The sequence below is a fragment of the Manis pentadactyla genome, chromosome 16 (genome assembly GCF_030020395.1).
Source record: "Manis pentadactyla isolate mManPen7 chromosome 16, mManPen7.hap1, whole genome shotgun sequence".
In the NCBI taxonomy this organism is placed as follows: Eukaryota; Metazoa; Chordata; class Mammalia; order Pholidota; family Manidae; genus Manis; species Manis pentadactyla.
The window spans coordinates 71,542,024-71,555,898 of NC_080034.1; the positions used below are offsets into that span (position 1 = coordinate 71,542,024).

General features: G+C 39.6%; 1 protein-coding gene across 1 annotated transcript in view; it reads right to left on the reverse strand.

Moving 5' to 3' along the window:
- Window positions 1-545: 545 nt before the first annotated feature.
- LOC118910445 (bromodomain adjacent to zinc finger domain protein 2B-like) overlaps window positions 546-13,875 on the reverse strand; it is a 117,254-nt gene continuing 103,924 nt past the window's right edge. Inside the window, exons 26-27 of the mRNA XM_057493914.1 lie at window positions 2,802-2,928; window positions 546-763 (exon numbers count right to left, since the gene is read on the reverse strand). Coding sequence (XP_057349897.1) covers window positions 546-763; window positions 2,802-2,928 — 345 coding nt within the window. The remainder of the gene's footprint in view (window positions 764-2,801; window positions 2,929-13,875) is intronic.

Sequence of the window (13,875 nt, forward strand, 5' to 3'; positions counted from 1 at the left end):
AATGGGGCTGCCAATGAAGTGGCATAAGATACATCTCCCATCCTCATGTGACTTAAAAAGTATTTCAAGACGTGAGACTAAAAAACACACTTAATGGAGGAAGGAAGTACCTAATCAAGGAGGTCCCAGACACATTCAAAGAAAGGAAATCACAAAAGGAAAGTGAGATCTTTCGTGGACGGTAGAGTAGAGAACATAATAACACATCAACCATGACAGGGCAATAAGCAAAGTCAACTTAGAGACATTAGTGAATTCATTCTGGTTTCACTAACATTCATAATTTTAAAACATAACTTTAATGTTGAGAGAAACTGAATTAAGGTAGGGCACATGATTTATTTTAAAAATCAGTATGCTATAGTAACTTTAAAATATAGCACTAGCAGTCTGCCCCAAATTACAAATGAATTACCTTCTATTGACTTGTTTCTGAGTTGGGTGGAAGCTACAGATGTCTTATAGAAAGCCTGTTCAGCAGCCTCTGGCAGCCCACAGAAGGCCACATAGCAGGTCAGGCCACCGTGTCATTAAAATGCAGCACTCTAGTAGCCCAGCACCTGCCCACCGCAGAGACCAGGACCATTTTGGAAAGGCGTGTTCTGACTTTGCAGTCCCAATAGCGCCACTAGAGACTTTCCCTCCCTCTGCCTCCTCCGCGAGGGCACTCCGTCTGTCAAGTCATCGGGGCTGAGTTTTGCCCTGGCTGCTCTGCACAGGAACACTGGCTGGTGAGGTTTCAGAAGGTTATGTCTGGAGTGCACTGAAAGGGGAAGGAGAGCTCGTTAGCTTTAAACTGGGCTCATCCCAGTAAGTAAACTGTCCTCTTGTTGACATTCAGTTTCACAAGACAAAGTTCCAGGCCCCGGGGCTGTGGCGGGAAGGATGATCACCAGGAGCAGGGGTCAGAAGCTACTCTTACTACAAAGGGTTCCTAACTCAATGTCCGCAGGATCTTCAAAGCCATTTTGGAGTCCCAGATGCTTGTAGGCTGCCACACGACTATGGGGGTAACCCCCAAACCCTGGATATTTTAGTGCACTTACTTGAGGAATGGCATGTGGAGCACTACAGCAAAGAGGAATGAACGGTTAGTGAGCTGGCCTCCGATGTGGCAGTTTGGCTAGAAACTAGCGCTCCACCAGAAGCTGAAGCTCAGGTTACAAATTAGGAACAAGAGCTGAGATTAGAAAAACACATGCAGTTGTCCACTATTTTGTTAGCTTTGGGACTAGCAAAGAAGGTGGGGAGCAGAATGATAAGTTGGAGACCTTAGCGTGCCATTTGGCCAAGCTAGGAGGGCACAAGCTGCCACAGGTTAAGGCCCGAGCACCTGTGACGATGCCTAAAACGCTAAGAGGTGGCATCCCTGTGAAAGTGATGAGAAGGACGATGAGAATGTTGTGGCCACTGATGTGGAAACAGGCACATCATCCTATGCTGTCTGACCCATAACACAAAGGAAAAGGTTTTTTTGTAAGTTTTTTAATTGATGTATCACTGATATACAATCTCATGTTGGTTTCAAGTATACAACATAGTGGTTCAACCCCCACTAGTGCACTTGCTATCTGTCAACATAGGAAGATGTTACAAAATCTTTGGCTATATTCTCCAAGTTGTACCACCATCCCTGCCACCAACGTATATTATGACTGAGAATTTCTGTGGCCCTTTATCCCCCTCACCCTCCCCACCCACCCATCCCAACCCCTCCCCCATGGTAACCACCAATCACTTCTCAGTGTCTATGAGTCTGTTGGAATACAAAGGGAAAATCTTAAATAGCAATTACCCAGAAAACTCCCAGGAGAAAACCTGCAGTCTTCCTCTGTCCCTTGAGGGTGTAAATCTTACATGTCTTTGAAATGTAAACACCCCAGGAGATGCCCAAAATGCTGCCCACAGAGACTGAAGGAAAAAAAGAGGGAGGGAGAGTTTTAAATTTCAACTTGTGTAGACAACTCTAGCCTTTTTCAGATACTATTCAGGTTGTTTAGGAAACAGGAGGGAAGGGAGTGCGGCTGGGTGACAGGGAGGCGGGGCAGGAGTCTGTAAACCAATCATGGAACTGGGATCCAATGCCACGTCATTTCCAGTGATCCCCACCCCACCCCAAGGGGAGACGTGTTCAAAAGTCCAGATGTGAGACTTCAGGCTTCTACATGACTGTGGGATCTTGCAGCACCTGGAGATAGTTCCTTTTGCATAATTGTTAGTGTTTTACATTAATTCTATTTTCTTTTAGTTCCAAAACTTCAGAAGAACAGACTGGAAGAAAATTGTTAGAAAATGGTTCATGTAAACATCAAGCTTTGACAGGTGTTACTGGGTTTGTGACATTAGCTTCCAAAAGAGGACACAAGAGTTGCAGTCATGTATGAAACACATTATTGTGAACACTCACGTTAATTCCAAGGAATTATTGGCTAAGCATGACTCATAACAATCGCCGGGTATCTAAATAAATTGCTTCACAACGTCTCCTTCAAAGAAAACCGCAAAACTAACAAATTCCAAATGCAGGGAAGCACACACGAGTGCAGGCAGTTGCGAGATCTTTCCAAGGAACTGCTGCAGAAGTGAGCAGTACACTTCACTGATGCAATTTGAAGTCCACCAACAGGCATATTAAACTGACCACTAGAGTCCTGGAATCTATTCTGAGACAATGCAAAATTTTTCAGCACTAAACTAGAGGAAAATGGATAAGATTAGTCAAAATGAAAAGAAATGAAAAGAGCAGTTATTATATAGCACAATAAACTAGAACACAGAGAGGGTTAAAAAGTTAGTCGTACCCTCCCCGTGGCCTAACGAGCTCCCCACCTTGCAGCATGCCAGGCATTTTAGGATGTAGAGGGAAGCAAAAGCATCTGGCAGCCTAGGGAACAGGCCGGCGGTGACCTGTCTGCTCTTAGCATCTGTCTGTGAAGAGAAAGTAGAAATAAAGGAGAAAATGGTCAAAATTACTTGCAAAGTGCTGCGTGTGCTATGCCGTACCCTTAAGCAAACACTTTTCCCACATTACGTGGACTACTTTCTGCTGTTCTACCCTGCATGTCTAAAACCTACAGTGGTTAGGTAAGAATGGGTTAATATCTGTAAACCCCCAACCTTCACCTGTTGAATCAGAATAGTCAGCAAAAGGCATTATAAATGGTAATTGCCTTAAGAATCCCCATTCTTAAGGAGGTTTGAACTTCTTATATTGGATTTTGCCACCTGCTCCCATGTGTCTGCTCTACATGTCTAAAAGTAACACAGAGCAGCACATGTGCAACTTTAGTGTGTATCATCCCCTGCGGATCTTGTCTGATTCTGATCAATAGCTCTGGTCTGTTTCTAACAAGTTCCCAGGGGATGAGGATGAAGCAAATTTGTGGAAAATATATATATATATATTGCACTCATAGAGCAGGTACTGAAATTCTAACGAGTGGGAAATTACTTCATAAAAAGGGATTATTCTGCAAGTGATCAGTACACAGTACTCAGTGGTGCACCATACAAACACACAGGTCACACCCTGGGTGAGGATCCCAGCCAAGGGGACAATCCAGCTCTGAAACTGGTTCAGCTCTTCTTCTCAGACCTGGTGCTTCAGGGGAGAGCCGTGTCTTCCAGGAAGGGGAGCCCTCCAGGGCAGGGATATATCTTCCCACAGTAGGGTCATGTTTCTTTAATTTACACAAAGGCTCAGTGTGGGTTATTTGTGGCTATTATGGCAATTTCACTTTAGAGAGAAGAACATAAAAATTTATCTCTTTTGAAAAGAAAAGCTTGACCTTTTTAAGAATGAAATTATTTGTATTTATTTAAACTTTAATTTCTGATTTGCTTTTTTGAACAATAACTATATTTTAATTTACTTCTATTTTACTCCTCTAGCTTTTGCAAAGTTTTCAAAGAACAGCATTAGTAAACTCAAGCTCTCAGGGGATTAGAAAAACAAAAAGTTGTACCTTTCTAACTAACTACCAGCATATTAGATTATATTTTCATCCCCCAAAAGCAGCTTATTTGCCTAAATATAAATGATATCTTAAAACATTTCTATATTTCACTGTGTTCCTTGATAAGAAACTTAATTAGAAACAGGATCAATTTGTTTCCTCACCCTGTAACTATATGTGTGTGTGTAGGTGAATGGGGTTCGGGGCACACTACATCAAAATACGGCACGTTGGCATAGTGAGTATTTTAAGCAGGTAGATCACACTGACCTCTAACGCCTTACTGTTTTCCTTGAAACAGGTCATAAAATCCTCATGTGAGAGTGACCTTCCTATACGCAGAGGAAAGGAGCATCTTTATGCCTGTGGACAAAGATTCCTAACAAACAGGCCTTGCTAAGTTTCCCCCAGTTTACTATAATTACCTCATACTCTTTAACCTATCACATTCCTCCACAATTGTCCACTCTTCCTCAAGTCCAGTATAAGAATACAGGTCTGTTGGTCTGTTTCTTTAGGTCTTCATTTCCTCATTAAGGCTCCCATGTTGTGTAAAACATACACTAAATGCGTACACATTTCTCCTGTCAATCTGTTCTTGTCAGTTTGATTTTCAAACCCAGCCAAGAACCCCAGTAGGGTCAAAGAAAAAACTTTTTCCTTCCCTATAGTGTATATGTTCTTCTATTTCAAAAATAATTTAGTATCCATTACAGTAAAAGGTAACCACAGTAGAATCATAAACTATTAACCTACAACAAGAGATGGAAACAAAGTAATCAATGAAAAAGAGGTGATTGTTCCATACACCCTGGCTAAAACCAGAACCGGTTTTGAGTAGACTGAGCACATATTCCAGCTCTCCTCCCATCAAACACTACAACTTCCTGGAAAGACTATCTATGTGTGTGTGGATGTCCATCAGCATGAGCCAGAGGGTCCCTGGGAAGGCTGGGAATTGCTAGGGGTTACAGGGCGTTCTAGACAAGCAGGGAAGCCCATTTTTAGGTAAGCATTCTGGTAAACTTTCTAAGGGATCTCAGAAGAAAAGAACCTGAAGCTCCAAGTCTCCTGAAATGTGTTATGGTTTATTTTCTCATTCAAGCAATTTTGGGTTATTTTCTTTTCTTTAATTGAAGCATAGTTGATATAATATTGCATTCGTTTCAGTTATACAACATACTGATTCAATAGTTATGTTTCACAAAATGCTCACCACGATAAGTGTAATTACTGTCATTTTACAAAGATTATTGACTATATTCCCCATGCTGTACCTATTAATTTTATAATTGGAAGTTTGTCCCTCTTTATCCGCTTCACTTATTTCATTGTATTCTTTTTCTTAAAGGGGCCACCCCAATTTGGAGAAGCTTCATGACCCACAAGACTTAGACAACCCTGTATCAGAGACATGAGGAGTGCTACAGCCAGGGTGCAAGAAAGGGTCGTCATGAAAAAATGCAGAGGTCTTGAAAGTGAAAATTACAATTGTTGAAATCTAAAAATAAGTGAATATATGGCTTGAAAAGGAAAATGGAAATACCTGAAGGGTGAATGAGAGAGCAAGAAGGTCCAGGAAGGGATTCTTCCATAGCCCATACTGATCAAAATTTAAGAGAAAAGTTAAGAGACATGGAAGATATATCGATCTTATGGCTTTACAAAAGCACAGAATGGAATGAATGGAAGTCAGCAACGTGTGAAGGAATGATGGCTGAGAATTGTCCAGGAACAAGAAAGCACAAATCCTTAGACTGAAAGGGCCCACTGAATATGAGAGGATAAGTAAAAACAACAAAAAACACAACAAAAATGACACCAGGCATGTAGTAGTGAGATTTCAGGGTACCAAGCCTAAAGTTCCAAAAGTGACTGGTGAAAAGGGAGATTACCCAAAAAGAACCAGAGCCAAATTGACACTTGCCATCTCCTGAAAAACACTGGAGCCATGAAGATGGAACACTATCTTCAAGAACAGGAGGAAAAACAATGGAATTTAAATTCTATATCCAGAGAAAATATTGGTCATATGTAAGGTTAAACCCAAGACATTTTTAAGCACCCAAAACTCAAGAAGTTCACCACCTCCATACTTTCTCTAAAAGATGTGTTCCAGCATGAAGAACAATTATTCCAGGAGATAAGATGATATACAAGAAGCAATGGTGAGTGAAAAAACTTAATAGCATGTGTTGCACAAATAAATATTAATGTACTTTTAAAATTAAAATTAATATTCCCAAAGATATCAAAAGGAGAAAGACTTTGGGGGACTTCCATGGAATGTGTTATAAAAGAAAAGTGTGCTTGGGATCCTGTTTTGATAAAGAGAGGTAGATACTAACTCCATATGTTAGAAAAAAGCAACATGAAGCACATGCATGGTAACATGAAGGACAAATTTTATAAATAGAATGCGTAATTTTTAAATCAGTGAAAGTGGAACAATTGAACCAAGAAAATCAAAACAATTCAATGGAAATCAAGAAATCAGGAAAAGGGAGAAAAATTAAAGGGAAAGTACTGTAAAAAAATCCCACAAACACATGGAGGCTCCACAACATGCTCCTAAATAACCAATGGATCAATGACCAAATTAAAACAGAGATCAACTAATATATAGAGACAAATGACAACAATAATTCAACACCGCAAAATGTGTGGGATGCAGCCAAATCTCTGATAAGAGGGAAGTATATAGCAATACAGGCCACCTCAAGAAAGAAGAACAATGCCATATAAGCAGTCTAAACTCACAACTAATGAAACTAGGAAAAGAACAACAAATGAGGTCCTTAGTCAGTAGAAGGAGGGACATAATAAAGATTAGAGCAGAAATAAATAAAATTGAGAAGAATAAAACAATAGAAAGAATCAATGAAAGCAAGAGCTGGTTCTTTGGGAAAATAAACAAAATAGATAAATCCTTTGCCAGACTTATCAAGAGAAAAAGAGTCTATACACAGAAAATAAGAAATGAGAAAGGAAAAATCACTATGGAAACCATAGAAATACAAAGAATTATTAGAGAATACTATGAAAAATTATATGCTAACAAACTGGATAACCTAGAAGAAATGGACAACTTTCTAGAAAAATACAACCTTCCAAGGCTGACCAAAGAAGAAACAGAAAATCTGAACAGACCAATTACCAGCAACGAAATTGAACTGGTAAACAAAAACCTACCTAAGAACAAACCTCCTGGACCAGATGGCTTCACCGCTGAATTTTATCAACTGTTTAGTGAAGACCTGACACCCATTCTCCTTAACGTTTTCCAAAACATAGAAGAGAAGGGGATACTTCTAAACTCATTCTATGAGGCTAGCATCACTCTAATACCAAAACCAGGCAAAGACACCACAAAAAAAGAAAATCACAGACCAATATCCCTGATGAACATAGATGCAAAAACACTCAACAAAATACTAGCAAACCAAATTCAAAAATACATCAAAAAGAATCATCCATCATAATCAAGTAGGATTTATTCCAGGGATGCAAGGGTGCCACAACATTCGAAAATCAATCAACATCATCCACCACCACAACAAAAAGTAGGACAAAAACCACATGATCATCCCCATAGATGCTGAAAAAACATTCGACAAAATTCAAAATCCATACATGATAAAAACTCAACACAATGTGTATAGAGGGCAAGTACGTCAACATAATAAAGGACATATATGACAAACCCACAGCCAACATTATGCTTAACAGTGAGAAGCTGAAAGCTTTTCCTTTAAGATCAGGAACAAGACAAGGATGCCCACTCTCCCCACTTCTATTCAACATAGTTCTGGAGGTCCTAGCCACGGCAATCAGACAATACAAAGAACTAAAAGGCATCCAGATTGGCAAGGAAGAAGTTAAACTGTCCCTGTTTGCAGATGACGTCATAGTGTACATAAAAAACCCTAAGGAATCCACTCCAAAACTACAAGATCTAATATCTGAATTAAGCAAATTTGCAGGATACAAAATTAATACACAGAAATCTGTGGCATTCCTATACACTAACAACGAACTACCAGAAAGAGAAATCAGGAAAACAATTTCATTCACAATTGCATCAAAAAGAATAGAATACCTAGGAATAAACCTAACCAAGGAAGTGAAAGACCTATACTCTGAAAACTACAAGACACTCATTAGAGAAATTAAAGAAGATACCAATAAATGGAAACACATCCCGTGCTCACGGATAGGAAGAATTAATATTGTCACAGTGGCCATCCTGCCTAAAGCAATCTATACATTCAATGCAATTCCTATCAAAATACCCATAGCCTTCTTCAACAAACTAGAGAAAATCATGCTAAAATTCATATGGGACCACAAAAGACCTCAAATAGCCAAAGGAATTCTGAGAAGGAAGAATATAGCAGGGGGAATTACGCTCCCCAACTTCAAGCTCTACTACAAAGCCACAGTAATCAAGACAATTTGGTACTGACACAAGAACAGACCCATACAACAATGGAACAGGCTAGAGAGCCCTGATATTAACCCAACCATATATGGTCAATTAATATACAAAAAAGGAGCCATGGACATACAATGGGGAAATGACAGCCTCTTCAACAGCTGGTGTTGGCAAAACTGGACAGCTACATGCAAAAGAGTGAAACTGGATTATTGCGTAACCCCATACACAAAAGTAAACTCAAAATGGATTAAAGACTTGAATATAAGTCATGACAGTATAAAACTTTTAGAAGACAACATAGGCAAACATCTCCTGAATAGAAGCATGAGCAGCTTCTTCCTGAACACATCTCCTCGAGAAAGGGAAACAAAAGCAAAAATGAACTCAAGGGACTACATCAAACTAAAAAGTTTTCTACGGTAAAGGACATCATCAGCCAATCAAAAAGGCATCCTACACTATGGGAGAATATGTTTGTAAATGACATTTCTGACAAGGGATTAACATCCAAAATATGTAAAGAACTCACACACCTCAACACCAAAGCAAAGAACCCGATTATCAAATGGGCAGAGGATATGTAGAGATAGTTCTCCAAAGAAGAAATTCACATGGCCCACAGACACATGAGAAGATGCTCCATGTTGCTAATCATCAGGGAAATGCTAATTAAAACCAAAATGAGATATCACCTCACACCAGTAAGGATGGCCAGCATCGAAAAGAATAAGAACAAATGGTGGCAAGAATGCGGAGAAAGGGACCCTCCTACACTGCTGGTGGGAATGTAAGCTAGTTCAACCGTTGTGGAAAGCAATACGGAGGTTCCTCAAAAACTAAAAGTAGAAATACCATTTGACCTTGGAATCCCACTCCTTGGAATATACCCAAAGAATACAACTTCTCACATTAAAAAAGACATGCGCACCCCTATGTTTATCGTAGCCCTTTTTACAATAGGCAAGCTATGGAAGCAACCTAAGTGTCCATCTGTAGATGAATGGATGAAGAAGATGTGGTACATATACACAGTGGAGTACTATTCAGCCATAAGAAAGGAACAAATCCTACCATTTACAACAATGTGAATGGAGCTGGAGGACATTATGCTCAGTGAAATAAGCCAGGCGGAAAAAGACAAATGCCAAATGATTTCCCTCATTTGTGAAGTATAACAATGAAGCAAGACTGAAGGAACAAAATGGCAGCAGACTTATAGACGCCAAGAATGAACTAGTGGTTACCAAAGGGGAGGGGTGTGGGAGGGTGGGTGGGGAGGGAGGGAGAAGGGGACTGAGGGGTATTATGTTTAGTACACATGGTGTGGGGGATGACGGGGAGAACAGTGTAGCACAGAGAAGGCACATAGTGGATCTGTGGCAACTTGCTGCACTGATGGACAGTGACTGCACTGGGGTATGGGTGGGTACTTGATAATATGGGTAAATGTAGTAACCACATTGCTTTTTCATGTGAAACCTTCATAAGAGTGTATATCAATCATACCTCAATAAAATTTTTTTTAAATAAAGGGAAAGTACTGTAAATAAAAAGACTAAAATGAGATGGCAAGATAGGTCTTAACTTGAGTAGTCACAATAATTTTAAACAGGGTACATTGTAATATAATGTAAATTATAAATGTAAATGTAAACATGGAATAGAGCAGATGCTGAATGTTAAGTATATGAAAATATTTGAGTATTTAAATACATTTTTGAAACTGCACAGAAAACAGTTATATATAGATATAGGTAAGCGTTAAATCTTCAATATAGGAACATTCACAAAACTCTTGAAATGATGTATTTGCAGAGAGGAGGAACTGGGACCGATGATGGTAATAACTAAAAGATATTATCAATCTGAGATTTATTTCTTAAATAATAATAAATTATACTTGAAACAAACATGACTGAATGTGAACAGTTGCTAATTGTGAATGGTGTCGAGTATGGGCATTTGTCAAATTAACCCTTCGCTTTTCTGTTTTCTTTCTAGTTCTCCAAAATATTATTTTATGAAACTAGGGAAAGAAAGATCAGAGGAAAGGGCAAGCAAGTGGCTGACTACCACAGCTGACTTGGTTTTGACAGCCAAGAAGAAGTCGCATCCCCCCATGGGAGGCCGAAAGGAGAGAGACAGACAGCCGCGTGGGAAGTATCGAGCGCTGGCGGGCATGACGGGCGTGGACACAGCAGCTCGGGGAGGCTGCGGATGTACGCATGCATCAGAGGCCACTCCCCAGTGTCCTGCAGTGGGAATCCTCACTTACCACCCCGAACAAAAATATATTCCCAACTTCTCAAAAGAAAGTCAATATTCAAAACTTTGCCTCTAGACTTTATAAGGAGAAATCAATCTTAACTAAAGAACAAGGAAACCTTTCCTATAATAGCTTCTTATTGACTCTTTTCATTTCATGTCCTGGTGGTGCAATTCCTTGCTGACTTTTCTCTGGCTCTTGGTGGTTTACTTGCTACTTGTCAAAAGCAGTGGGCCCTTTGCTGCTTGCAGAAAGAGAACTAAACTGGAGCTTGAGCACCGAGCTGTAGTCTGGGAGCTGAAACATTGATTGACATCTTTTTTAGCAGAAGGTCAGCAGTGCCTACTCCATTCCTTAAGTGCTAAGAATTGCTATTCAATTTACTTTTTCTTCTCCATCTTAGAATGATCACAGAGTATAACATATTTGACATTACTGTAAGAGTTTACACACGGGCTCGTAGATCAGAAGGTAGAATTTATCCTGTGCACAGTTCTGTAGATTTTCTTTTGTTGACTTTTGAAGAGTTAAAGAAAGTACCTAAATGATAAAAAGTTGAACAAAAATCACTGGGCAAAATATGGTTCCGCATTGGAAGGGAACCCTCCCTCCATACTTCTGGGTCAGAAAACTCAGAAAACCATAGTAAAAATGTTTATTATACTAAGAATACAATTTAGCAAGCTGAGTGACAAAATTTATTGAATAGTGTTCTAATGCTCAGGGTTTGTACATCTTCTATCAGCAGCATAATCCAATGCCCAGTGCAATGTCTGCCACACAGGTAGCTAATAACTATATTTTAATAAATAAACAAGTGAATGAATGAATGAATAGAAGATAAAAGGAAAAAGGAAAAAAGATAACTGACCCACACAGCAGTGGTGATGGCTGTGTCTGCCATCAATAGCTATCATCACTTTCAAGAATAGGTCTGCACCAGGGAAATAATCAAGAACTGCCGAGCTGTTCTAAGGTCAGTAGAAACAACAACAACAAAAAATAAAATAACTCTTAAGTTTTTACACTGAAATATTGATCTAGTAAAACACCATTCTTAGAAGTTCAGTCTTAGGTGATCCGTGTCTCCCCAAAACAGATATGCTGAAGTCCTAACCCTTAGGAGCTCAGAATGTAACCCTATATGAAAGTAGGATCAAGTTAAAACTGTTTACAGAATTAGTCAAGTTAAAATGAGGTCTTTTGGTGGGCCCTAGTCCAAAATGGCTGGTGTTCTTACAAAAAGGGGTAATTTAGAAACAAACTTAGAAATGAACAGAAGGTAGAATTTATCTGAGCAAAAATGGATTCAAATTAGGCAGCACAAACTAGAAGTGGCTGGGAGCACTCCACGAAAAGGAGCTGTTGGAAAGACTTTTAGAGAGGAGGCAGAAAGAAATCAAGGGAATGCTTTGGTTATAACTGAAGTGGTTGTGTTATTTGGGAAAGCCCACTTGGATGTTTGTGACTGCTTAGCCTTAGAATTTCATTTCATAACCTTGAAGTCTGGGTTTGGTTTGCTTACATGAGCTACTAATACGTTAAAGCCACTTCGTCTAATGATCTTCTTGTTTAGTTAATTTAACAAGGGTTTCCCATCCACGTTTCTCAGTAGAGATTAGGAAAAGTTGTTTTGCAACCATCATTTATCAAACGTATTATATATGATTTTGAAACGGTTTAATGTCTAAATATGTGAAGCTCCTTTTTAAAATTATGGAACATGTCAAGTCCTGGGATGTTTTAATTCTGAGAATGTACAGGAATTTTGGAATGTTATTTATTTCATCCAACAAAAACCAAGGTATTCTAGTGAATGCTAGGATATAATGATGAATAAAAACAGACCCGATACACAGCCAGCCTCTGAAGTTTATAGTCATGTAGATATTTAAAAGCAAAACTTTAATAAATGTTCTCAAAATAGGTACACAGGAATAAATAACAGGAAGTTGTGACCCAAATACAGATCTCAGGGAACTGTTTTTCTGAAGTATGACTGATTTGAGGACTGAGAGTAGAAGCTCACTTCACTGAAGAGGAGAAATGTTTTGCAGGTAGAAGACGCAATACAGGGCGGCCCAGCAGAGAGTGTGAGGGGCAGAGGGGCAGAGAGGCGGAGAGGAGCCTGCGGCAAGCTCGGACGGAGGAGGAGAGCAGCTGGCTCAGGCGGCAGCTTCAGGCCTATGCCAACAACTTCGTGTTGTCTTCAGAGTATCTGTAAATCATTAAACAGTTTTATACAGAGGGGGTTAATGCTATCAGATGTGATTTTGAAAAAATCGCTCTGCCGTTTAACTGCCTCCTGGGGCTTTTTGTTGGCCTGGGTGTGCATCAGCCCCTCCTCAGCTGCTCCATTAAAGGAAGTAGTTGATGTGCAACAAACGAGCCCAGTGAGCACTGGGCGGCGGCAGGAGGCTGTAGCGGAGGAAGGCGAACTGCTTTTCATTGCCCAGAACTTGTGTTATTTCTTTCTAATGAACACAAACGGCCTTTTGAGTCTTTTTAAGGATACCATTATACTCATTTTTGAGGCTTTCCTGCTTGCTCTATTAGCTGCTTCCTTAAGTGTTAGCTCTTTTTATTACATTTCTTTCTTCTTTCATGGTGTGTTTCCTCAAATATGTAGTGACTTTCTGTTTTGTCTCTCTGTGCTTTTGAGGATCTTTGTTTATGGATACAAGCTTGCAAATGAGGACTATGGGGGAGACGGTGATAATACTACAATAGTATTAGAAAAGCTATTTTGGTAGTTTACAGGTAAGTTCAATAGCTTTGGGGGAACTTCGCTGTCTCTTGATGCCCAGAACCGACAGTGTTTGCTTTCTCCTTACAGCAAAGGTCACTGATGTCTGTTGCTCAGTCCAAGCAGAAACTGGTCCATCTGCTCCAAGCATCCTTGCTCCTGAATCACCTGATTGTCCCCGGGGCCTCTCCTGGTAACTTTATTCCTCCAGGACATGCCCTACACTTTTATAGAAGTTCTCTCTTGCCCCTGTTTTGGAGAAGGTTCCCTCTAGACTTGTTTCTCTATAAATGTGACCCTGTCTGTTTTCCCTCTTTCAAGAATTTCTCAGTTTTAGCTTACTGATCATGGCACTCTTTCTCATTTTCCACTGCATTAATAGGTTACCCAAGTATACTTTTTTAAAGACTTTCCAAGAAATTTTGATTGATAGAGGAGGTAGAAATCATAATAAACATAATGTAAGTTT